This window comes from Mus pahari, chromosome 7 (genome assembly GCF_900095145.1).
Source record: "Mus pahari chromosome 7, PAHARI_EIJ_v1.1, whole genome shotgun sequence".
NCBI classification, from domain to species: Eukaryota; Metazoa; Chordata; class Mammalia; order Rodentia; family Muridae; genus Mus; species Mus pahari.
Window position 1 is genome coordinate 32781519 of NC_034596.1, and position 27339 is coordinate 32808857.

The 27339-nt window shown below is 38.6% G+C and overlaps 1 protein-coding gene across 17 annotated transcripts in view; it reads right to left on the reverse strand.

Moving 5' to 3' along the window:
* Hdac9 (histone deacetylase 9) overlaps window positions 1–27339 on the reverse strand; it is an 822768-nt gene that overhangs the window by 304964 nt on the left and 490465 nt on the right. For all 17 annotated transcript variants that reach the window (XM_021201632.2, XM_029540516.1, XM_029540526.1 and 14 more), the window contains 4 exons: window positions 23257–23372; window positions 13884–14006; window positions 10705–10915; window positions 9544–9761 (listed from right to left, as the gene is read on the reverse strand). In XM_021201632.2, coding sequence (XP_021057291.2) covers window positions 9544–9761; window positions 10705–10915; window positions 13884–14006; window positions 23257–23372 — 668 coding nt within the window. The remainder of the gene's footprint in view (window positions 1–9543; window positions 9762–10704; window positions 10916–13883; window positions 14007–23256; window positions 23373–27339) is intronic.

A 27339-nucleotide genomic window follows, 5' to 3' on the forward strand; every position in this document is an offset into this window, starting at 1 on the left:
AGGAAAAATCTATAGACAAATTCACAGAGAAATTCTGCCTGCCAGGTTTGACTTATTTCAGATTTTTTAAAATGAAATGTTACTTGGTACTATTTTTAAGTATTTAGATTTTGTTGTTTTCTATGTGGTTTTTCTTTTTTTTTTTTTTTTTTTTTTTTTTTTGAACCCCAAGCACAACCATTACAAAGATGGTACAGCTAGCCCTTTTCTAATTTGCACTGCTGCTGAGTGGCCACAGATGTGGCAAGATGTTGGCTTACTCTCAGTGGGGTGGCAGGATCTCCCTTTGGTTGAACATCTGGAGGTGATCCCCAGCAAAGTCAGCCTGTTGCCTTGCTGGCTAGAAAACAGGAGATGAAACATCTGTGTGACAGATAAATGCAGAAGCCTGTTTGCATCTCTGCTGAGCTCCCATCTGTAAAACACTGAGTGCTGTCCATCTGACACCAGGTGAGTCTCGGTGGTGGGGACTCCAGCCGAGATAAAGGGGAGTGATGTAGCTAGCTTCTTCTCTCCCTTTAATCTGTGCTCTTCCTCATCTGTCATTGTGCCCCTAAGTCTTTATACTACTTTACTGCCATTGTACAGACAGTGAGAAAACCGCAGGCAGTGAATGACCATTCTGGGTGTGGGGTTACCTATGCACAAACATGCTTATAGGATATCTGTCAGGTATTATGGTGGATGGTCCAAATTCCCTGTCTTCAAGTAAAGGATTCAACTAAACTCTCCAGTTGTTAACTATACCTCCTAGGGTTATAGGCAATCAATAATTTTGGTGTTTTACATTTCATGATAAAACCATATATTCTATTGATACATGATATAAATTAATTAAATACTGTTTGAAGTTGTATTGCTAATTTTAATATATTAGCACATGAAGCTCATTGCTATCAAAGTTACATTGCTTGGTTCCAACGCCATAAATATAGTGTAAGCATAAGTGTTTTTCATTATAATAGCTGAAATTTAAATTTAAATATTTCCCGCAAAATCCTTCATGTGCTTCCCCCAAACTCCTTCATTTATCACCAATTAACAATGGTGCCAAAAAAATACCTATTTTTGATTATTTGATGATTTCCTGACATTGTGGAGGAACCCATAAACATGGGTGTCCTGACTTAACTGTTCTGCAAAGCAACCCTCAAGCAGCTCATCCCTGTTTAAAAAATCGTCTCTCAAATTTTAAAACATTATACTCAGGCAACCTGAAACCTGTCTTGTTCTTTCCCTTTTCTTTTAAATAAATGTAATATTCTCCTTTTCGAAAATAAGACCTTCCTCTTAAGCTCCAAGGAAACTAGACTTAAAAATAATGATAAAAATTCTGTCTCAATTCACAAATAGATTAGGTAGGTACTAGCTGTTCTCAAAAACAACATGCAGAATTTGGAGGACTTTCAAATCAAGAGGTGTACTTAGAGAAGCACTCCAGTCTCCAGCTAGAAGACACCCTGCCGTGTCGCTTCTGTGCATCTCAGTGGAATCTCTAGAGCCAGAATTAAGGAGCCAGACAACCAGACAATGGTGTCTCTAAATATTAGTTCATTGTTGACATAATTAAATGTCCAAAATGCCATATATCCTCTCGTACTGGTTATGTGCATTAATCTAAAAGACAAAGCAAATTTTTGATAAGTTAATTTTTATCTTTTTAATGCTCAGTGATTATCCAAACAATGCCTGCCATGAAGACACCTGGTTCTCAGAACGCCTTAACGTTCCAGTGCCTCTTCCTTTCTAGAAAGAAGGCTCAAAGCATCCTCCTTAAGCTACTCATTGAACTGTGTCAACAAAAGGAATATGTTTACTGTGTGCAAATCACATTTCAATAAAAAGCTTGACCACCAACTGTAATATTGTTCCAAACAGAAAAGAAGGCCTGCTTCATAGTGGACGGAGATGCATATGAGGGAGCTGGGGCAGAATATGGGTGGCTTGGTTTACAGCGAAGTTCCTTTACGGATAGTGAGGCAGGTGCTAGAATGTGTGCTGTGGAAACACCCTACTACTTGCAGACAACCATTTTATTAATGTAATGAGGAAAACAGAACTATAATGGTGTCTACACATGCTGTGACTTGCACAGGGATTGTATGTTTACAGAGCTCTGTCGCAATCATCCTCTCAAGCCAACTTCCCTCTAAGTCCCTGAATTTGTTCACTAGAGAAGGATCGGGCACAAGGTGGAATACTCTAGCCAATATTGCAGTACTCACAAATAGTTACACGAGGCTTTAAGCACCTCCCTTGGAGGGAAGAGGACTCAGTTTTACAGTTCATGTGGTGTCTGTGTTCTACACAACCATGTGATCATTATCAGTTTATAGGTCTATGGGTCATTCAAGGAAAAGATAATGCTTTCTCTATTGTCACTTATGTTATATACCACAATCATTGTAAATAGGCTAAATCTTTTGTGGCACATCATTATTTCTTATGTACCAACACCAATTTTGTAGCGTTAAAGGTTTATGGCTGAATGATGCGATTATTAGTGAACGGGTGAAGGGATATGTGGGGTAGAGGATTGTAGATCTGGGTGGGACTCATTCTAGGGAAACTGGAATATTTTAGAACAAATGATATTTCAGGATCCTATGAGCACTCATGTTTGAAAAGCATATGGAAATAGCTAAGGGCTACAGAAAAAGTGGAACAAACTCAGGGAGTTTAAAAGCTACTCGAACCCTAAGAAAGAAACTGCTGGACATTTATTGTTCTCAATGCAATATAACACTTAAGCTATATTAAAAACTCCTTATCAAAACTTAGTTATTTGAGTCTGTCGAATGAAACTCCGTGTCAAAGTTGAGAGGCAACCATATTAGTTAGCAGTGGTCTCTTTTTGACCAGCCTGGAATCAACATCAGTCAAGCTAATCCCACGGTTGTCTTCCCCCAGATAATTCCCTTTACCCTGCTCTCTTACCTCATAGTCCTATTAGGCTATTTTATTTTTCATTCAGTAAAAGTGCCTCTGAGTAGATTAAAAGTGCAGATTGATAAATAAAGGTTGAGGCCCTCCCTTGACTGTGCATCAAGGAAAGCATCAGTGGAGAATTTATGAAGAGTAGACATTAATCCACTGGAAGGGTCATTTAGCTTCATTCCCAAACCCAAGATTTCATCATATCTAATAATAAGGCAACAAGCAATTTTCTGTATATTATAAACCATCAAGTTGTAATTACACATTGAAATGCTTTTATATAAATTTTGCATGGTGATGTCAGCTGGTTTTGTAGCAGAAGTGGATTTAAAAAAAAAAAAAAGCACACTACATACCTACTAGGATCTACTTATATTGACCTAATCATGTCAAAACAGAATCTATTTAAGAGAAAAGTCAAAGTTTCTTTTATAAACTTCAATTGATAGATAAATAAGTGAGGGGGCTTTTTACTGTAATAAAAACTGCCTTCAATGTGTGCGAATTTTTTGAAGATACTACCCATCTAATGGGCAACATGTAATCCTAAATTGGTGATTAAAAGACTCTGCATAGAAACAAGCTGTCAGCGGGATGGAGAGAAATGAACCCTGACAAGAGTAATGCCTACTTTCCTAAATGAAAGCACTGTTCAAGTTTCTGCTCATCAGCTTTTTAAGACTTAAAACAAGGCATTTTCCATCCACCCATAGAGGAGATGCCAGCATTTGCATTTCAGTAGAACAGGATAAAGTGAGTCAACTCTCAGCCTTGGGCTTGCGCAGAACTCCTGTAAGAAGACGGTCTGTCCAACCTAAAACATGGTCATGTGGCAGCATGCATTCAAGAAGGAAGCACAATGTGACCCGGCTGCAGCTGAAGTTGGCACCACACACACACACACACACATGTATGATGAGCTATCTGCAAGCCGTGCTCCAACAAGACACCCGTGAGTCCCACCACCAAGGCCACATATGAGGACTGGCAAGCGTGTGAGTACCTGAATGGAAGGCAATGTGCAGGAGGCTAAACTGTGGGGAAATAAGGCTTCTTCATGGCAAATCTAAAGCAACACACACACAAGAAATCACAGGGTGACCTTGCTTTTTAAAGTATTTGTCTGTTTTGCTCTGATATGTGAGATCTGTAGCTTTGTGACATAAAACCTTCTGCTTAGTGACAGGAACTCGACTGAAATCACTCACACAACAGTGGAGATCAGACTCTAGTTCTGTGGACAGGAAGCAATGGCAACTTGCTCAACTTGATGAAATCCTTGGAAAATTAATATTCTTGGTGGTTGTTGAAGGGATAAAGCATAGAAAGATGCTGGCATGGAGAGTTCGGCTCATAGTAGACACTGTATGTAAAAGAGATCTGGTCTATTTACATATTAAGCTTATTAAGCTAGAGGAACAGACAATGGGGAGATGCACACCACAGAAAAGAAAGCAGAAAATTACACCAGGAATGATAGATTCAAAACCCAGGTCTGAGATGGGTACAGGCTTTAAATTATGCTTCAGATTTTCATCTCATAAGTAATCAGAGACAGTATTATGCTTGTTATAATAAACCTAATGTGAATACAGATTTGCTTATGAATACGAGCTATGGCTTCATAAACAGTGATATTTTAAGATATACATGTTTATAGGATTGGTGATCTTCAAATAGTTTTGGTAAAATGCATGCTGTTTCCAGTAATACAAATAGTAATCCTATATTAGCACTCAATTCAGGAAGGAAATACACACATGTCACATTTGCATGTGACCACTAAGATGAAAGAGTCTCTCCCGAAATGCTAAGGAAACTCCTTACTTGTTCAGCTTTTAGAGTTGAACACAATTATATTTTGCTTTACTTGTCATAAGAGAACATCTACCTGCTTTAATAAAGCAACACAGCACATCTGTTTGGCCTTCAATTTATTGGTCTTGTCTTAGACATATCTTTAGTATGATAAAATAGTACTCATGTCAAAATGCCTAAGTATCATGGTAATAAATAAATAATAAATGCTTATATCTAGGCTGAACCTTGACATATATAAGCTATCATCTCTTGAATTATATTTGTTTTTAAAAATGTGTTGGCTGATATCCAGCCAAAAGGGATGAGTAAGATATTTATCATAGAGCCAGAAAAAAAAAAAAGGAAAAAGTGAAAGAACAGGAAAAAAAAGAAAAGGTTATAGACACAAAATAATCAAGGGAGGTAACTAATCAAATCTCAAATGTTATTTCCTTCAAAACATTCAATTTCCATCCTCTCGGCTTTTGTTCTGATGTTGAGTAGAATGTATTACTATGTGAGTTGCCCTCTCTTCCTCCCTTGAAGACACTGGACAAGGAATACTGGCTCTAAGGCAGTGTCTACTCAAAGTGAGAATTTGGTGGTGGTCTGCTTAGTATAAGGGGAATGGCATGTGAATCCAAATATATATTAAACTCCAGATCACATAGATTTCATAGGATGAATATTTTAAAGGCAAATGTTAGACAACGTATGAAAATTTTCAGTTAAATCTGAAACTCTTGGGCACAAGTCAATGATATTTTATTAAAACTATAACAAAATGGTGCTTCTGTGGGTTGGAGGCCAGGGGACATTAGAGATCTGATGTCTCAACATCGAGTAGAGTCTCAAACCTAAAGGACATTCAGGAAACAACACACACACACACACACACACACACACACACACACACACACACACATACAAGGACACGACTGCCTATGTGTACTTTTGTTAAACTCTATCTAAAAGCTCCTCCATGTGGAAAATGACTGTCGTGTGTTTCTTTTTAACTAGATCACTGTTTTGTTGTCCTGGGGGCGGGGTGTGTGTGTGGTGGGAGACTGACAACATATAAGGCGGGCTCAGGAGAAAATTGCTCATATCTTACTATTTTTTGGTGGTTGTGGCAGGTCTTTTATAATTTTGTGAAAATTTCAACAACTCTTTTGACTCCTAACAGGGGAAACAAAACCCAGGTGAAACAAGGTAAGACTCAGTGGCTCTCGGAGAAAGAAAGCCTTGTTTGTTTCTTTGTTTGTTTGTTCCTCAAGCTTTGTCAAAACACTGAGCACCATAGTCTAAATACACACACACTGGGGATAAAAATGCACAATTTCTATCTTTTAAAGCTGTCAAAAACACACAAAGAGACGAGACAAGATATGATTTCTGCATGGTTAAGCATCTTTCTGTGGAACTAAGTGTTCATACTCATGAAGTGAATGATAAATCATTCTGAGTGAGTTTTCTCTCTGTCTTGGAACTCTCTTTTCTTTAAAGCTGCCTCATTAGTTGCTGGCAGACACTGCAATAAAAATTTTGTATTTCTGGTAGTCCTTGATCATTTATATCATAACTATAAGAGGCAAGTAATCTTGGGAGATACAAATACCCCATGCGAATGGCACTGAAACAGAGACAATGGGTAGTTAATTCACCAGGTAGGATTAATAATATTATACTATGTGTTTCATAAGTTTGGCAAAAATTCAGTGCAAAACTTTGTACCAAGTACATAAAGTAGAGGTTCCTTCTAAACTTTCTAAGGATTATTGACAATTCAAATGTATCGTTCAGGTTTTTTTACCGTGAAGGTCAACTATTGAACTCAGTACTGCTTTAGAAATAGCTTTATTTAAAAACAAAAACAAAAAACAAAAAACCAAAAACAAAAAGCAAAAACAACGTGTGGGGATCTGTTCTCTCCCACTCTCATGTGGGTCCTTGGAATTGACTCAGATCATCAGGTGTGATGGCAAGCATATTTCTGTGGCTCACCTTGACAGCCCGGGTAGATTTAACTAGGTTCTCATTTTATACTTTTTTCTCTAAGGACTCAAGGGGGATAGGAGCTATAAAATGCTCAGAGTCTTAAAGAAAAACATATTTTTAGCATGCCATTTGCACACCTACATTTTCACATATGCTTTTTTTCCTGTTATGACTGCTCATGAGGGAGGAGCATGATCTGAGGATGCCAACTGTTTTTTTTTTTTTTTGTTTTTTGTTTTTTTTTTCCAGTTGGAAAGAATTATATCAAGGTTCATCTATGATAGTAGAAGATGACAAAATTTCTGTGCTTATTTCTTACTAATAACTATTCTAATGTAATGGACAGAACACAAAAGACATATTCTCATGCAGAAACTTAGTTAATCTTGGCATTTAAAGCATAGCCATAACCCAGTGAAAAGTAAATATCCTTATCACCTTACAAGAAGGGTGAATGGTAGTCACTCACTTATTGGTGGTTCTATAGGAAACACTTCAAAGTACAATACAGGTTCAATATTTCCATTAGTAAGATTTTTCTCCATTTCCTTACACAACTGAAGACAGCTAAAATATTTTCAGAATCCAGAGGATATCCAGTGTGTATATGCCACTTGATTAGACATATGGAATACATATTTGGAGGAAAGCCAACTGGAGACCTGTTTGAGTAATCTAAACACCCGAGCTGAGAGGAGCTAACATCCAGAGATCAGCTTTACACTTTGAAGTTCTCTGGCCTTCATTTTACCTAATTAAGACAAGATTTAATAATCAAACCACTGTATAAACGTATACCTCAAAGTATAGGCTTGTTTCTAATTTGTGGTAGAATTCTTAACAGATTCCAAGGAATCAGCCCCACATGGGAAAGGCTGCTGATAAGATTTGCTCTGCCTCGTGCTCAAATGCAAATGCCTGCTTTTCATCTTAGTTTTATCCTGAGACTGAGCTTCGCATCCGCCTGTCAAAATCTCTAGTGTGATACCAAATAGAAAAATGTAGCATTAGCATCCCATCTGAGTCTGGAACAGTGGCAACTCTGGGTCATAAAATGTGAACACTGAAATATTCTACAGTTATTCATATAAAACATGTTCTCTTACAGGGACACACTTAGCTGATTTATGAACAGCAGGATAAGTACACTCAAGTATTTTGATAAATGTTAAAATGAACAAGCATACAATGAATACACCCCAATATTAGTTTTATAAGAAAACCTAGCTTCAAGACAAAGACTATAAGGGCAAAAACATGATTGCAAGTCCATCATCCAATGTAAATCTCATGCAATAGGCAGATTTGCAAAAGGGATATGAACTCATCTTAAGTTTTTCCACAAAGCCGCCAAACAAATAAGCCTAGCTTTGCAACTATAGGCTGAACCTGTGCAGTCAACCTATGAATACTGCAACAGGCAAAGAAGGGAGTTAATTCCTTCCAGGAGAAATTGATTTGATAGAAATTAAATTAACAATCTTTGAGAGACGCTATTGCAGCCAGATGACTGAGAAAGAGGATACAAGAGCGGTTCTCAACCTTCCTAAGACTGCGACCCTTTAATATGGTCCGTCATGTTACGGTGACCCCCGAGCATAAAATTATTTTTGTGGCTACTTCATAGCTGTAATTTTTGCTACTGTTATGAATTGTAATGTAAATATCTGTGTTTCCCATGGTCTTCGGTGACCCTGTGGAAAGGGCTTTCAATTCCCAAAGGAGTCACAGTCCAAAGTTTGAGAACCATGGGCCTAAGCTCTAGAGAAAGAAGACCTAAAAGAGCACAATCCCATCTCACTAGCTCAACCCACACACCATGCACTGTCTCCAGAAAGCAAGGGGCTAGCCTGGACAAATTTATTTCTATTATTGCTCAATACTTCTCAGAACTTTTTAGTTCATGACTCCATCCTTCAGTGGGATCCAAGAATAAAAGAATCCAAGATTCAGGGAATGTCACAGTAAGGCTGGCACAAGATGAAAACCCCACACTTATTGACATGAGGTAGACGGAAAGGGCAGTGATGGCTTCTGCTTCCACCAGAGCTTATTTTGTTGGGCCTTGTGTTTTGCACTGCAACAAAGCTTTGACGAAGCTGAGCTGTACATCTGTTTATCAGTGGACAGTAATGTCTCCAGGGCATGAGTCTATGTCACATGGAATAACACAGAGAGATCATTTTCCTACAAATTCACACAGCATGCTTTCATGTGCTGTTGGGTATCATTATAGCACAATCACTCTTTCCTTGTGGTTGGTTTAGTAGGAAAACTCAGAGTGAGTATGTTCTGGTACAGACCATAATTGGTTTTTCAGCCCATATCAGGGTTCGGGAAAGAAATAACCAGAAGTTTCAGGGAAACTGTTTCAAATGATTTTTGGAATGAAATAGGCATACTGAAAAATAAGTATGACCTAGCTGCCAAGAAATACAATGCTGGCTTCCACTGTCCTATCTGCCAACACCTGTGTCATCATTCTGACTTGTCAGCCCACACATATACCCTGCATCACAAATGAGGCTTTATGCACACAGGACTTATGTGTCTGTGAATTAAATAAACACCTCCTCAGTCTTAAATCACGTTATTAATCCATGATCTCAACTTTACTTCAACTGTTTTGTGAACGTAAAAACAATGAGAATAGTGATATTGTGACCCTGTCCTTGGACCCAGAGGGCTGGGCAAGGACAGTAATATTTGCATTATGTCCAGTCCCAGCCTTTTCCTCCCATCTCCAGTGAAGAGAACACTCCTTCGGAAACCAATGCTTACAATATTTAACTCTGCTTCTTGGCTTACTTTGTTCATGTGGATCTGCTGCTGGTATTGTTTCTGCTTCTCCAGGAACTGCTGGTGCTGCTGCTGAATGACCAGCTGAGCCAGTGTGCTCTGAGGCAAAGGTGCAGACTGGGTTCGATTCAGGGGTCGGTGGCGGGGCAATTTGTGGGTACCTCTAATGCCTGGTGAAATTCTTTCTTTTGTTGCCAAAGGAGACTGAGGGTGTAATGGAACTCCACCTGAAAAACAAAATGTCTATGTGAGTGAACACAGTGTGAGTGTGTGAGAGTGTGAGTGTGTGTATGAGTGTGAGTATGTGAGTGTGAGTATGAGTGTCAGTGTGGATGTGGAATGCAAGTGTGTGTGAGAGGGTGCGTGAGTATTAGTGTGTAAGGGTGTGTAAGAGTGTGAGAGTGTGAGTTAGTGTATTTATGAGTGGGTGTGACTTTGTGTGTGAGAGAGTGTGTATGAGGGTTTAAGTGTCAGTGTGTAAGAGTGTGAGTGTGTGTATGAGTGTGAATGTGAGTGTGTGTGAGAATGTGTGTATGAGTGCAAGTGAGTATGCAGATGTGTGAATGTGAGTGTGTTAGTACATATGAGTGTGTGAACGTGTGAGTGTGTATGAATGTGAGCATGACTGTGTGTGTGTGTGTGTGTGTGTGTGTGTGTGTGTGTGTGTGTGTGTAAACAAAGATTCGCTGATACATAATTTTAAGAGAACTCAAGAAGCATTTTCCAGACATATAACTTAAGAAGGCTTGCCTGGGAGGGGAAGATGCAAAAGCCTTGACCTTGATGTCTGTGCTGTAGAAGCATCAACCGGCAATGTGCATTCTGTTCTATACCAAGGGTCCCTCCCAGCTCCACCCCACAAACCAGGAATACATAATGATCATAACTCCACCCACAGTGTCAAAAGTTTGACATTTGTACAACCACAGGAATTACTATGATACTTCTGAGTTAAATGTCAAACTGCAATGTGCATTCTGTTCTATACCAAGGGTCCCTCCCAGCTCCACCCCACAAACCAGGAATACACAATGATCATAACTCCTCCCACAGTGTCAAAAGTTTGACATTTGTACAACCACAGGAATTACTATGATACTTCTGAGTTAAATGTCAAACTGGATCACTGATAATAGTCTTAAAGGACCTGAAAATAATATTATTAATTACCAGCCACAAGAAGCTTTTGCTGTCGCATTTGTTCCTTCAACAGTAGGTGCTGCAGGAGAGCCTGGTGGCTGCTGTTGGGTTTTCCTTCCATTGCTACATGAACGTGGCTGGAGGACGCTGCAATGCTACTGCCATACTGACTGGGCAGAGGAACACCTTGTCTGAGCATCTGTGTCTCACACTTCTGCTTGTCTTTGAGTGAGTTAGAAGCCTGTGTCAAGAAAGAATGAACATGTTAGTCCTCCTTATCCCTGTCAATGTTAGGACTCTAGTTATTATGTAAGTTTCTTGTGCCCAGTGTATATACTGAGGAAAAGGGATAACATTGTTTTTGTTTGTTTGTTTGTTTTCTGAAACAGTTTCTCTGTAAAGCCCTGGTTGTCCTGGAACTCACTCTGTAGACCAGGCTGCCTCAGAAATCTGCCTGCCTCTGCCTCCCAAGTGCTGAGATTAAAGACATGCACCATCACTGCCAGGCTTAATACTGTATCTTTTATACTACAAGAATTAACAAAAGATGCAGTTGAAGCACAGGAAATAATTTAGCAATTCTCTTTATCAATGCAATAAGGTATCAGTGTACTGGGCATAAGGAAAATTAGTGTTAAATATTAAAAATGAGTGTAAACACAAACTTTCAACTATACAGGAAGAACAAGTTTAAATGTTTTGTTGTAGATCCTGGTGGTAATGGTTACATAAATAACAAAATATACTAAAAAAATAATGTTAGGAAGTAACTAAGTCTTCTTACCAAAGAATGGGAAGTAAATGCATGCATTGATTGGCTTGACTCATTTCAATCTACAGAACAAAATAATCATATTGCAAACTATAAAGTCATGCAATTACTATATATCAATGTAACAAAAAGTCAAAATAAATGTCTTCAAACTTGGAAAAATGTCAAAGGCTTCAAACTTGGAAGATTACTTCTAAAATACTTAAAAAGGCACTCTATGAGTATGATGTAAATTGGAAAGTTAAAATGTATTCAAATAAAGGCTATCATATAGATGAAGATAAGGCAGTCTATAATTCTAGAATTTTAAGAAAAGCACAAAATATACATTCTTACCACACCTCTAATTTTTCATAGAGCTATATGTTTCAAATATTTAAGTTTAAGATAAAAATTCTCTCACTCGGTGAAAGCTGGGACAAATAGACAAGAATTTGATTTAAATATGTATTTTCTATTAATTCATAACAGATCCCTACATCTCTGAATATTAAAAATGACAACCCAGATACTTTTGTATAATAAAGTAAATGCAAGTGAAAACAGATATCAAATAAAAGTGTTATTAAGAACTTGAAAGGCATGGCAACACAGTAATGACGCCATAATAATTACATCATCAAGAGCAATAATGAATTATCCTATTCAAAAAATTTAATGAATGGTGGTCATTTTGGTATTACAAAAGCAGAAGTCTAATGCCTCAAAATTATGTGGCATGTTTCTTTTCAAAACTTACGTTTCATCTTTCAAAATTGCTATGCACCAGGGAGGCAAAACAATTTTCAGTGATGGAGAAATTGAAGGACAGAGAGGTAAATGGTTTGTCTGAGTCACAGACTGGGTCAATCCAGTGTTTAATATATAAGTGATGCCTGGCCCAGCCTCTTTTCCTTAAAATCTTCTGCTGTGCACTTGGTGTGTGTTTGGGGGGAAGGGGATATTAGAGATCCTTTGGCTGGCCAAAGGTAAGCTTGAGAAATTATTTGTGAAGGCCTCATCCACACCAAAATGGGAGCAAAGAAAAATGAAACTAATCCAAACCACACTGGTTTGTTCACCCAATGGCACCAAACAGTATTGCTATTGAAACATAAAACGTTCTGGCTTTAGTATGATCCTTTGGGGAAAGAATTTCTTTGACTACGTTGAAAGTGGTACATGTGTGAGCTAGCAAGATGTGGTGGGTAAGAGCCCAGAAAATGGTGGCATCAAAATGTCAGTTGGAGTCTCACAAAAGTACAGAGGTTGGCATTTATATAGAATTAAAATAAATGACAGAGGAATTAAAAATACAATTTTAATAAGTGAGGATTTAAAGACCCCCAAGTCTCATTTATGCTTTCATTTCTACTTCCATTTTACATTTCATTAAAATCAACTGTTTACAAATCCTTGGAATTTCAAGAGTGTAAATGATTTAGGATTTTCATGCTTTGCATTTGTAAATCTTAGATCATAAAGGTCACATCCTAAATCTGCCTTCTCTTCACATACAGTATATGATCATAGAAAGATGACATTATATTCTATTAGTAATCCAGATGTAATATAATTTTAGATCTAATAAAAAATATCTGTCTCAAAGATATATGTGAGTCTGACATACAGCACTTAGGAGAAGGCTTGACACTGAGTGCTGACACTGGTGGCAGGGTGGGGACAGCCTTTACTTCCAGTATCTAGCATCTGACTTCTATGTATGGAAGGTTTAATTTACTAACATCTGTGATGAATTATCCTGTGTAAAGCTGATTAATATTTTGTAACAAGTAAAATACATATTATTTTAGAGAACGTATATAAAATTATTTTTGTCTTCCTTTATACTAGGACAATTACTCCTCCTGAAGATCCTATTTCAGCTGCCAAGATTTTTTAAACTAAGTAATTCTATTGAAGTCTCCTGGGAATAATAAAGTGTTGCACTTGGAGAGCATTCCAGATAGGTATTCTTCACCACAGAATGAGTGAATTCCCCAAATAAAGTCCCTCACAAAACCATTTCTATAAACACTTTTTGTTATGTGTAACAGGCTGAACCTCTAAGCTCTGGCCTGGGGGATGCTCAGGTCTGCCACTCACTAAAAGGGTCTGAATGCTTGGGATTTCAGACTCCTAGGAATAGCTTCCTCATCTGTAAAAATAAGGACCATAATCTCTTGTTCACAGGGAGGATGTTGGATCCACCAAAATTGTACATGTGAAAACTGCTAGATGTTTTCTTGTTAAAAATTGTTACCCAAGTAAGTGATTTGTATATGATCACATGGAGCAATTCTGTAATTTGAAACTAAAAGCAGAAACCAGCAAGCCATGCCAGGGATGCTCTTGCTAACAAGGTTCTCAAGTCTAACGATGTAAGTAATACAAGTGAGATCATGTACAAGGTGTCGCTTGCACTGGGTTAGGCTGAGGGGCGGGAGCCATGACTCACATTGAGTGGGGACGGCACTGCTGGAAGTCCCAGAGTGATATTGGGCAGGGAAGGGGAGGTATAGAGACTTAGCAGGTTCATGGAATCTTCATGAATTAGAATGCGCTGCTGTGGAACCAGTTGCTGTTAAGAAAATGAGAAAAGGAGATTCTCAAAACATTACAAAGTCATCAGTTTTCTTAGTAAACTTTCAAACTTCATAAAGCACTTTCTACATGATCACAATGAAGAAAATCATTAAGTACTTACTGTTTGTTTCTATATTAAAGCTTTGTAGCATAGAATTCAAATGCAATATATTATCAGAGAGCTAAAAAATATGGTAACAGCATTTCTATGGTTACCATGAAAAATTCCTTTGAAAATATGGATATTTGAATATAATTAGTATGTTTTTCATTTATCTGGAAAATACAAGAATCACAGTTGGTGACTCTTTTGAGCATTGATCAATTTTCTCATACAACAAGGAGGAAGAATAATTTCATCAAAGAGTCATAGCTTTTACCATAGTTTTATTTCATTTACTGGGAGGAAACTCATAGGAGATTAAGCAACACTATATAAGTCTTCTATATTAATCACATTTTAATGTAAAAATATTAATAAACTATGGGTGGTATTATTTTACAATGCATACTTTCAAAAATAAATTTAAATTTTTTTATGAGAGCTCTATTCCACAATATACTCAATGTTTTGGCATCTCAGTGCTTTTTAAAACAAACACCTTTTTAATCCAACACTAAGAGAAATGTGTCCCTACATGTGGCTTACTGTGGTTGCTTGACTTACATCTTCTGTTTAACTCTTGCTCCCCTCCCAGAACTTTTATACAATAAGAGTTACAAAGGTCTTATTAGACTAGGGAACTCTGGCCTGATATGGTTCCCCAGGGTACAACATCCCGAAAAAGGATACTCCATGTTACAGTATAACACAGTGACTGCTTTCTTCCCAAACAAAAAGCATATGGGACTCCAATAATAGACCACCTCCAAGAGAGATATTGCACACACGGGCTTTGACTAAAGTAAATATAATAACTTGTCAAGCATGTTTGGGGGAGTTGTAGATTTTCCTCAGGACAAACCTGGGATATCAATTAACAAGGGAAAATATGTGCTACTGCAATGTAACCTCAGAATGTCAGTGAAGAGTGCTGTGCCACCAAAACACAGGATGTTATTCCAAACCGTTATCTCAATCATACAGCTGTTTGGAGATGAGCCTTGGCCTTAACATAATACAAGGAGAAGCTTAACGTGGAGTTTTCCTAGTGCAGCGTAGATCTCTACCTCAGGCTGTGTTTCTTCTTAAAAGAACATGTCAGCTATTCATGCATGAAAATCATGTGTTATGTTCAACTATTAATGCTCCATTGCGTTTATATGGCAAAATTGAAGCTGTCTAAAACCCCAAAGCATGAAAATTACTGGGAAAGATTTTTAAATTATAATGTATGAGGTTATAATTTTATTTTAGGAGCTATCAGTAATAGTTGTATATCTGCTCAAAGTAAAATAACAAGCAGCTATTTTGTTTACACAGTTGGCTTCGAAGTCAGTTTTAGTATATAGCATATGCATGAACCACAAAAGATACAAGCAAGTAATATAGTTTTATTACATTACTGGCAGCTAATACTCTTTGAAAATAAAGGAATAAACTATTCATATGTATTCATAGAAGAGAAAAAAATAGGAACTTTAATTGAGAATTAACCATTCAAGGTTGTAACTGTTTCCCACAGCAGTGAATTGACAGGAACTTTGACAGGAGAATGCCACAGGCTCAGAGACAAGGTTTTCTTTGTGAAACTGAGATAACTTTTTATACCCTTCTACCCACCCCATACATGAAGACAACACATTTGGGGGAAACTGAGTTTTTCCTCAGATGTGGTGGTGGAAACAGCTGTCAGGCTGCTCATGTGGGCTTTGTCTGACATGAAGGGGGTTGTGTTTATTCCTTTTGTGGGATGGCAGGCTCTAGAAGCTTAATATAAAATTCTTGTGGCTCCATCTCTCATGGTGGTATATGGAGGTTAGCATCACTAATATTCACAAACTACTTCATGATCATTGTTCAGATTGAGGGAAGAATATGAGGCATGCAGACTCCCAGTGGGACAGTAGGGTCATCTCTGCATGCATCCTACACTACAGCTGCCACCCCCCATCCCCCCGAGGAACAGAGGCAGGAGAAACAAGTAAGGTTCATGTTGTGCCTGAGAAACTCTAAAGCTTATGAAGAGAACAGAAGCGGGGAAAGTGGAGCCAGTTAAGAAGACAGACCTGGTGATCTTACAGACAGGAGGACATACAAACCACACATGACATTCCCTAATATTCCACGGAATGCAAGAAATATTCTCTGTCCCCATGCCTATGGCTGGTCTTCTCACAGTCATAAACTAATCATACGGCACTTGGGCACTACTTATTGCTCTCAGCTGTATATAAGGAAATATGCAGAGTCTACAGAGGTTTTCAGTGTTTCGGGTCATAACTTGAAGGAGACAGACATTTCCTTTCAGATTGTCCTTTTGAGCACAGCTGTCCCCAGCTAGGTTCTTTGTGGGGGTGGTCTATCTGTTCTGGGTCAATATAATAAAATGTAAACGTGTCTTCTCTATTGCTAGCCGCAGAGTGTACAGAGCCACTTGCCATTTACGTAGACAGTAACCTGTGCTCTCCCAGGCTGGTGTGCTCCTCTACCTCGGCGCGGTAAAAAGCTCTCAGGGATCTGCAGGAAAACACAGAACTTTTCCAGAAGGTGGTCTTGAAAGAGCTTGGGGCCATCCTTGGTGCTATCTTGCTGAGATGTCAACATATCACAGCTTAGAACATTGGACAGATGACTTCAACATAAAACGTCTCCATCCACAAATGAAAACATGTAGGCAAATGGACTAGAAGCATTCAGTTAAAGGCTATCACATAACCTTTATGATGCCATTAGTGATCAGCTCATCAGTATTAGGTAATGTTAGGTGCTGGGCAGGCAAAGAAGCCTGCACTTTCAACCACACATGCTAGTCAGTTGCTATGAGAGGGGAGAACCAGCATCAGTGGACTGTGGTGTCCACCATTATTGTATTAAAATTAAAGCTTTTGAATGATACAGAGATGTTTGTGTGAATCATGGGTAATCAGTGACTCACCAGGAACATACAGGAAGAGCCTAGGGCTGATGTAGGGGAGATGGTCACATTTTAGTAAGATCTTTCAAAACTGCATTTAACTTCTTTTTTTTTTTTTTTTTTTTCATGATTTTGTCAACTGGAAGGACATCTTGCAGATGAATAAAATATACAAAGACTGAAAAACATTTGCCTGTCAGAGGAGATATTCATTCAGCCATTGACAATAAGAAGCTACTGGTGTAAACAAAAGGCATCAAATCTCTCCAAAGATGAGGACTAACAAAAGTTAGAAGAATGGTCATGTCAGTGTTCTGGATGAAGGAAGCCAAAGGGGTTTCACGGACAGGTACAGTTATTCTGGCCAACAATTCGAACTATAAACCATAACTAAGCACACAGTACGAGCCTACAGAAGCCTTGACTGGAGTGGGAGCTTCCTGGTCATCTCTCATGAAGCGGTCAGAATGGTGTGGCTCCACTCCTTAGCATTTCTTGCTGAGGAACAGGACTGGGTAGATATCATGGCACGGCAGGCACCATGGAATTTATAGTGATTAAAGCATTTGTAAGTTATCGCTGGGTCCAAAACACATGACTAGTGGTAAAATGAGGTAAGAAACTTAATGACGTAAATGACAGTGTACCACTCATATTCTCTAAAATTCACAGGTGACAGGGCAAAAAGTATACACAAAGTGCAGGCAAAACTCCAGGAGAGCATGACTGCCCTGGAGACAACAAAAACAGAAGGGGGAGGAGCAGTGGACAAAGAGAGCGAGTAAAAGAGGTCTATAGGGAGCAGAGGTGAGCAATTCAGTGAATGTCTCTCTTACTGACTTTGACTTTAAAATTGCAGACTGTTTAAAAACAAGACAGCTGCATCTTAAATGTTCCCTCCTTGGTGGCTTTATATTTGCATATGGCTTTTTAAAAAGATTTATTTATTTATTATATGTAAGTACACTGTAGCTGTCTTCAGACACTCCAGAAGAGGGCGTCAGATCTTGTGATGGATGGTTATGAGCCACCATGTGGTTGCTGGGATTTGAACTCCGGACCTTCGGAAGAGCAGTCAGGTGCTCTTACCCACTGAGCCATCTCACCAGCCCCCTGCATATGGCTTTATTCAGAATAGTTTTTAATATACTGCATTCTTCTGCTTCCCTAGGTCCTCCCTGATTCTCCCTACCTCTTTACCGCCCTCCCCACTAAGTTCATGTTCTCTCTCCTATCCTTGTTTCTCCTTTTAATCTCTCAATAAAATAAAATAAAATAAATTTTAAGAAATTAAAATAATAATGGAAATCAAAACAAGGTAAATCAAAACAAAATCAACAAAGAGCCCAAGAAGAAAACATGGAGCACATTTTCTTTTGTGTGTGTGTGTTGGCCAGTCACACATGGGCATGAATGGGGCTTTCCCTGGAATGTGGTTTATATATCCAGTGAGACCCATGGGGGAACACTGGAAGGTGAAAATTTCATTTTAATTAAGTGTATGTGCGTGCATGTGTGCACATCTATATGGGTGCTTACGGAAGCCAGAAGAAGGTATCAAACCCCCTGGAGCTGGAGCTATGAGTGGTTGTACACCACTGAACATGGGTGCTGGAAACTAATCTTGGGTCCTCTGGAAAAACACCAAGTCCTGTTGAGTTGCTAAAAGCCCTGGGAACTGTCCTATAACTTTGCATTTATATTTTATAAAAGATCTCATTTTGCCACATTGGCTTATGCAACTATTGTGTCATCAGAGCTTTTTTTTCCAAGTAGGGTACAAGTTTTCATTGCTGCCATATAAACCATTGCTCTGAGAAACCCACTTAGACATGGAGATGGCATAGCCACTGTCATAAGGACTGACACAAACATCCTGCAGATGAGCCATGGGGCCGGCGCAAAACAAACGTCATTTCCGGTGATCTCAGAACACTTCACCCTTATGATTGGAATCGCCTGAAAAAATCATTTTAAAATATAACACCAGAGGCAGCCACTAATATTTAAATGGAAACAAACCAGCCACTTGGCTACTGTTAAGACAGCTATCAAGTAAATCTACTGGTATCTGGAGTCATGGTGCTGATATGCACGGAAGCATATTTGACCCCGCAGGCCCACAGTATTAACCATGCAAGCAACTCGATGGCTATGGACGCCTCTGATGGGAGCTGGAAACAGAAATGCTTGAGGTTTTAGTTCCCAACCAAGTTTACAAAGGAATAAAGTCAGTAGCTCCAACAGTCTGGATGCTGGGACGGAGCATATGTAAAAAATAGAAGGAACGGAACAGAAGTGGTCAGAGCAGATGGAGACTCGCTCTCCTGTGAGAGAGAGCTGCTGGCCCGAAGACAAACAACTTAATGAGTTTTCCCTACGAAGAGTCCACGCTGATGACAATAACAAAATGGACTCCTTTTCCATGTCAGAATGCACTACCTGCCTTGCACACACTGACTGGACAAAGTGGCAGGAACCAGTATTGCCACCTCTTAATCAATCAGGAATCTGAAGATTAATAGGAGTTTGGCGACTTGACCAAGCAGTTGGTTACATAGCAATGCTCAAGCGCTGTCTACAGACAGACAACTTAGATACCCACTATACTGTGTGTCCAGAGTTGCAATCTACAGTACATTCTCATTCATTCCTGCCTCTGCCTCATCTACATTGGGTGGGACTTGTGACTTATAGGATAGAACACAAAATCATTTTCATCTAAGGGCTCAAGAACTTTAGGTGTCCTTTCCCGGTCTCCTCATATGCAAATGCAAATAGAATCCCATTTATTTATATGTAGTCTGAAGGATTAGGGATGATATACTCTACTTACAGGCACAGCAGAGAGAGAGAGAGCATTTACACCTGCAGCATTTTTTTTTTAAGTCGGCGACTGAGATTGGTCAGGACTTTCTGTGTATTACGTGAAGACTGCACCACTAAGAGACACACTCAACTCTCTTTTCCTGTTCTTCCCATTGAGACAGGTTTGCAGAATATTGGACAGACTGGCCTCAACTTGCTCTATATCCCTGGCAGATTATGAACTTGATACCTTGATTCCTTTAAGATGAAAACCTACTTGTGTAATTTCATCAAAGCCAGGTATTCCATAAACGGCGAATTATATAACTGAGGGTTTGAGCTTCAAATACCGTAACTTTGATCTCTAAGTGTCTGCTGCTATGAAATCACATTCTGTGATCCATCTTACAGGGTAACTGTAAAAAAATAAAATCACACAACAAATTCTTAGCAGTTGCGCACTTGGCTCTGTCCACTTTCTCTAGGTGGTAATGTGTCACAGCTAGGATGCTAATTTGCTGACAGTCTGCCTCACTTCTACTGCCTCCTACCTATGCAGACTAAATCACAGGACAGAGCTCCGTGAGTGTAATTCAGCAGAAAACACGTGTTAGCCATCAGGCCTGTATTTTTGGTTCTGGGCCATAGAAAGGCTACCCATCGGTGCAGAAAGGTCTGCCCACCTGGCCTTTTGGACCACAGTTCAGGCACACAATTAATTCATTATGAGGAAATTCACTACTCGCTTTTGAACTGGCCTTGTGAGCGTTGGAAGTGGATGTCCTGCCACTGACCTGGAGAAATCCCTCTACCCTTTAAACTCCAGTAAATCACATTTCCTTCTGTTTTGTTTTGTTTTTCTTTTTTTGCCTGGTGGGGGTGGAAGGAGAGATCTGCAGTGACAGAGTATGCTCAACAGCTGAAAAGCAAGGAGATCCAAGCCTAGTTTGTCTGAATAAAAGGTTCAGAAATAAAATAAGTAAAATGTCTTGACTTATACGCTCCATTTTGGCTGTAGCTGTGCATGTATACAGCTACATACACACGTATATACACATACATGTTTAAAATTAGGCAATCTCAAAAATTTAGTAGGTCACAAAGAGCCAGAAGAGTAATAACCTTCCATTTCGCCATTTTGTTTTCACCAACACTTCTTCCTGGGTTTTATTATTATTATTATTATTATCATTATTTGCTGAGCAGTGATTGAATACATTTAGTAACTTAGCAACTCTCAAACCATACTCTTTGTCCTCCCGCCTGAACTGTAATCAAATCCAACATGTTGTCTTCACTCCTTTACTAAAGATGCCCAGACAGACATTTGAACTCTTTCTGAATCTAATAAAATGGGAGCAGGCAGCTAAGGACCCAAAGCCGAGTGATCAACAGCATATCTTAGAATTATCTATGCGGTTGAGCGTAGTGTCTTGCACTCTCATTTTTCTAAGGTACAAACAGCCCTAGGACTGATCAGAACCTATTCATCAGCGTTTTTGTGGTTAGTGAAATCATGTTAATAACTTACTATTTGTGATCAAATGGATTTTTTCTTGGAAATTAATTAAAGAGCTACAGAATATAGAAAATCACTCAATATGGGGATGTAATATCAACCCCTAAAAGTCCTAAAGTCCTACTTATATGTGTGATCATAAGTATTCATAGAATATTCGTGTATTTTGGAGGGTATAATAAAAACGAGTTAACAAGTGACAAGATACTATGAAACTGAAAACTAATGAGGGTCTTAGAGATTTGTATAGAGGTTGAATGTTAGTCTTGAAGTAGCTCAAAGATGCTCATAAGCAAGACCCTTACCTTTGCTACTAATGTTCCCTTGCATATAGATTAGAGGTTTAGACGCTAGAAGATGATGTCCTATTCTAGGTATGATTCACACACATTCTGTGCAGGCACCTGGGGTCTGCACGTATGGGGACACTTTAAGTCAAAAAGCTCTGCTGTAATACTCACAAACTCACTCAGAGTTTCAACTTTTCAGGCAGAAAAATCTGCCACTGTTGGAGTGAGGTGGGACACTCACCAAATAATTTAGTCCTTAGCACTGTGTGAGGTGAGGCTGGAGGGTTTGGAGTCGTCTCCTTGCTGAGCACTGGTCTTTGGCTTTTCTTGTTTTGTTTTGTTTGTTTGTTTCTTTCTTTGTTTGTTTTATCTATCTCGAGGTTTTTTGAGTTCATCAGAAACCAGAGGCCAAAGTCAAGAATGTGAGGCCTTTAAAGCTTCCATTTCCACTGCTTATATTTACACCTAATGATTTTTGTAATATCTAGTAGTTTATATGTGTACATGTGTGTTTGTGTGTGCATGTGAAATGTATTAACTGACAGAGCAGTGGAGGACATTTCTGTCAGTAAAGATGACTGTTTAAAATCAGGGGGTTATGTCAGGAGACAGTAAAGTGACTCCCTTGTGGGTAGAAGTGTTTGGCACAGTGTGGATAATGCCATGGCAAGAAAGCTACTGACATAACCCAATGAATGACAGATTCGACCAATGCCGCTTGCCCTCAAAGTACGAAGACTCTAGAATACAAAGGAAGAAGCAAGTAATATACATACCAGAAGTCATCGCAGCACCTCTCCCTGCAGAGGATGCATAGGGAGGAGGTGGCATGATGCGTAGACAGAACAACTTTAGGCCTTTGGTCTATGGCCAGTCAGTTCCAAATAGTTCCATTAATGTGGCTACCTTCCTGCAGTCCACACAGAAACCACATGACTTGTACTGACACTCACTTTCTCCTTAGTATTGTGTCATCGAGTACAACAAATGATGATATTTTAAAGCAATTTTCTACATTAAGTCAGTTTCCCTAATGGCGTTCACATTTTTGTTTATCTTTATATGTATATCTGCAGGTAGAATGACCATCACAAAGTAAATACTAAATAAGTGCTTACTTAGCGAAATTCTACTTCCCTCGATCATAATACAAACATCAGTTGTTTTCCCTTACACTTTAGGTCAAATGAATAAAATCTATGTCATTAGTAGTTATTGTGAGAGGCATAACATGGGCTTGGTTTGCTTATTTATGGGTTTACTCCTACCAGAAAAATTGGTATTGAGGCAAGATTACAAATCTGTAGCAGAGCAGCACAGAGTTAGCATAGCTGAGAACCTATTGACTCTGGTTTGCATTTCAGTATTCTTCCAGCATGGATGGTCATCAAAACACCTGTAAATATAATCAAGTTTATTCAAACCCACATATAAAACTATATCGCTGACATGAAACAGTACAAAAACAGCTAATATTCGTTCATAATGGTTAGGAAACACTTGGGCTCTTTTTATCGATTTATAATGTGTGAAAATTTGGAAGCCTGGACTTAGATATACTGCTTTGTGACACAGAAACTGTTTCCAGACATAGATGAAGCGGGGTCTTACCTCGGGGTGAGGCGTGGGAGGCAGAACTGAAGCCTCGTTTTCGGTAACATTCCCAGCAGGCCCATTGTTTGGTGAACTGGGACCTGACCCTGGAGAGCTGCTACTGACCGAGGATTCTGAAAAACATGGTGACATAAACATGCGATCATGAGCAACACACAAAGGTGAACTCCACTGTTCACACTACCTGGCACGTGATGTGACTGACTTTACTACTATGAGAATGACAAGCCATATACAGAAAAATGGAGGAAAGATCTGGGATGTTTCTAAAGTTTTCTGTTTCTTTCCCTCCTTCGTTTTCAACTGCTAAAAGTAACATTCGATTTTAAAAGTGTCTATTAAAGATTCAGAGCTAAAAGTCACAGAAGCCATTGATAAGGAAAAGAGAAAAAAAAGGCATAATCTTAGTTGTTCTCATGATATTATAAAAGCATACAGTGATTGAGATAATAAAATTGCATAGGCATAAAAGCAAGCTGTTTATGCAAGAGAGACTCTGGGAAACCAGTCTCAATACTGAATCAATCATTGCTTTTTATTTCATATACTAAGTATATTTTATTATAGTACATGCCAGTTAAATTGTTTGAGGGAAAAAAAAGAAATAAACACCAAAAATATCTACTATTGCATTGATGGCCCTGTAACATGTCGGTTGACTTTAATTTTACCCCACTGAATTTCTAGAAGACGAAAAGTTGTCAAATTTTTGTAGTGTAAATATTTAAATACCAATTAAAAACAAATTCCTTGAGGCAACGTTTGACATGAATAGAGACTATTTATTTGCTAATTTTTAGATACAAAATTCATGCAGACCTCAACATATAAACTAATCTATTTAATAAAACAGCTAGTTAAAAAAAAAAAGTGGGCAATGACATGATATTTTTGTATGAAAAAACATGTTAATTAGGAGATATAAGATTTTCTAGCCACCAACCAGGCATGTATTTGAGTGACCCTTACTCTTGCACCAACAATTCAAGCACGCCTTATGTGACTACTCTGAGGTGCAGTGGCATTTTAGAAACCAAGATCTCTTCATCTGGGTGTGTAGACACGGGCATCTCAAGGAATCAGTAAATCCTCTCCTTTGAATCAATATATTGGCTGGTAATTATTTCACTGTGCATCAGTAAGCTAGTATTCAGATAGTGAAATATTTAGAAGGAAAGAAAAATGGAAAGATCAAAGAAAGTATAACACAAATTGTCTGCTTTAAACTAAATTTGAATTTAACCTCCTTTAACCTATGTTAGCAGCACATTTTAAAGCAAGAAAGACCCTAGGGACTCCCAGCAATGGAGTCCTAAATGAGGCCAGTAACTGTCTTAGAATGGTTACATGGTCATACTCTTAAAAATCCATCCACTCAACTATCATCTAACAATTCTTGATAAGGGTTCATTATATACTCTATCATCTTCAGTTATGGAGGGGTCAGTCATCCTTCTTAGCCTATGGATAAAGACATGTCATGTGCTCTTACTGCTTTAACTAACATAAAGGCTGGTTTTCCTTCAGAGTCTATGTTCATTCAGCAGTCACATTAAGACACTCAAGTTTAGACAAATAATTTTCAGTATTTTGTACACTTTTTAAACTAAATATTGATAGCTAAATATTACACATAGTTCACAAAGAACTGTGGAATATTACAAAGGTTCTTATTTAAGTTTTGGTAAAAGGTATTAGGCTCCATTATATCCATTATGTCTAACTGAAAATTCCCATGTATATATAAAAGCATTTTATCTACTGACAACCATTTTTTGAGTTATATATTCTGAACTAAATTTTGTGATGTCCATACATATAAATACTTAAAAAGTAAAATGCAAAGAATGAATACTGGTTTACACAATACAACATTTTTATTTCCTTAAAGAAATACCTCATCTATTCTAGTTAGATTTCAAAATCTTGATTACAGTCATGTTCTTGTCTACTAAAAAAAGGGGGGAGACCTAAGCTATGAAAAACAAGGAATATTTTAAAGTAAAAATTGTTTATAGAATTCATTATAGAGGTCCTTAAAGTATAAAAATAGGTTAAAATAAAAAAATAATAAAAAAAATTGAAAATTCCAGTTCCTAGAAATGTATCTGCAAAAGTCATCTTATTGAACCCTGGGAAATTACCCATCACTTGGTTCTTCCCATTCTCTGCAATCACTTGGAGTGTTTTCTAAGTATGCCATCTACACTGTGTTAACCCTGGTCTGCTCAGTGGCACTGCCCCATGCTCTTCAGAGATCCAGGCCTGGCCCTCAGTCTCACCTGCGCGTTTTCCTTTCGATGCCATTTCTGCATTCTTAAGCTTGTCAAAGCCTCAGCCCTCCATGCCTCTCCCCTTCATGGATAGCACACGGATTCTCACACATAATCCCACCCTTTTACTGCTTCCACAATTCCTTCCATTAATTTCTCAAAATATTCATGTGCTCCTAGTTTGGGATTGCCCCCCTCATCTGGGATTGCCTCCTCATCTGGTGTTGCCCCCCTCATCTGGGATTGCCCCCTCACCTGGGATTGCCCCCTCATCAGGTGTTGCCCCCTTATCTGGTGTTGCCCCTCATCTGACAGACTGTAGTAATCCTTGTGCAGCACTCTCCTCTCAAAGCCAATTTGTTCCCATTGCCATGGTTTACCCAGTGCCAACAGCTTTCCTTCCTCCCTCATACCATCTTACGAATGTCTGACTATTGCCATTCCCATTTATCATTGTCTTGCGATCTGTTCCTAAACTATACCATAAACTGTCACTGTTCACAGTTACTAAAGTAATCTCTGGATATTTTTTAAAAATTCTTCCCAGAGAATCCTTTAGAAAGTTTTCGCTGATTATCCTGGTCTTTCCCTTTCTGCTTTAAGTCACCAACTCTGTGCAAAGGCACAAATTCCTGTCATGCTGCTTCACACTTCCCTATCACCCTGCTGCTTCACACTCCTTGTCCCCCACCCCCACCCCCTCCTCCCTACTCTAATCCCACCTGGAAACTCAGCTGGGCTTCACACCACCTGCCCCGCCCCCTACCCCCACCCCCCTCCCCAAGGAGCAGAAGCTCATGATTTTCATACAATATTTCAATGACTTCCATCAAAACAATTTTTGACTTCTTCCTTTCTATTCTAAATATTGTGTTACTCTGACATACGGTGAGATTAGAAGACTGGCGAATTGGTAGAGTTGGTGATTGAATCTTGGTCCTGATATCTGCCTCGTAAGGCATTTGAACAAAATTTGGGTGTTATAAAAGGTTATGCTCCTTATATTCACTGCCTTTCTGTCCATGTATTTTGATCACATTTTGATTAATTTGGCCATTTCAACATTGTCTTTCATTGTGCTTCTTCTTTCATGTATATATATATATATATATATATATATATATATATATATATATACACATATATATGAAAGTATATATACTTTGCACACATAGAGACCTATATATGTTTATACATGTAGACACACTATGGATATACATACATATATACATGCATATATACATGCATACATGTACTGAAACAGGATCACCCCATCCAGCCCAGGCTGGCCCTCCTGACTGTCTTTTCACTGCTTCCCTAGTGCACACATTTCATTATATGCATCATGCCCTGCCACAGGCACACAGCTTGTTTTTCTTTTTTAAATGCACTTTAAAAATTTCTTTTTTTAAAGACATTTTAACATTTTTTTGTGGATAAAGTTATTATTCTTTTGTTGTTGTTTTGGTTGTTTCCTTTGACTGGATATCTTATTTACACTTCAACAGTTACCCCGTCCCTTTCCCTGTTTCCTGCAGATACTTAAGCTCCTGACTCTAATGCTGTAAGGTAAGGCTGAAGCCAGGATCAGATAGTGGGGAGCTCACACTAAGATTTCATTTCCATATTTTTAAAAACACTATATTCTTAAATATTCTTCTGTCTTTGCCATTTTGGCTTATCTTATTTTCTGTGGTGTTCAAAGAGAACTGTTTTGTTGTGTAGAAACTTGTGTGATTCTAGCCTAGCAACTGCTGAACCAGGGCCCTACCCCACGGCCTGGGTGGGGCCTGAGTGCACATAGCGA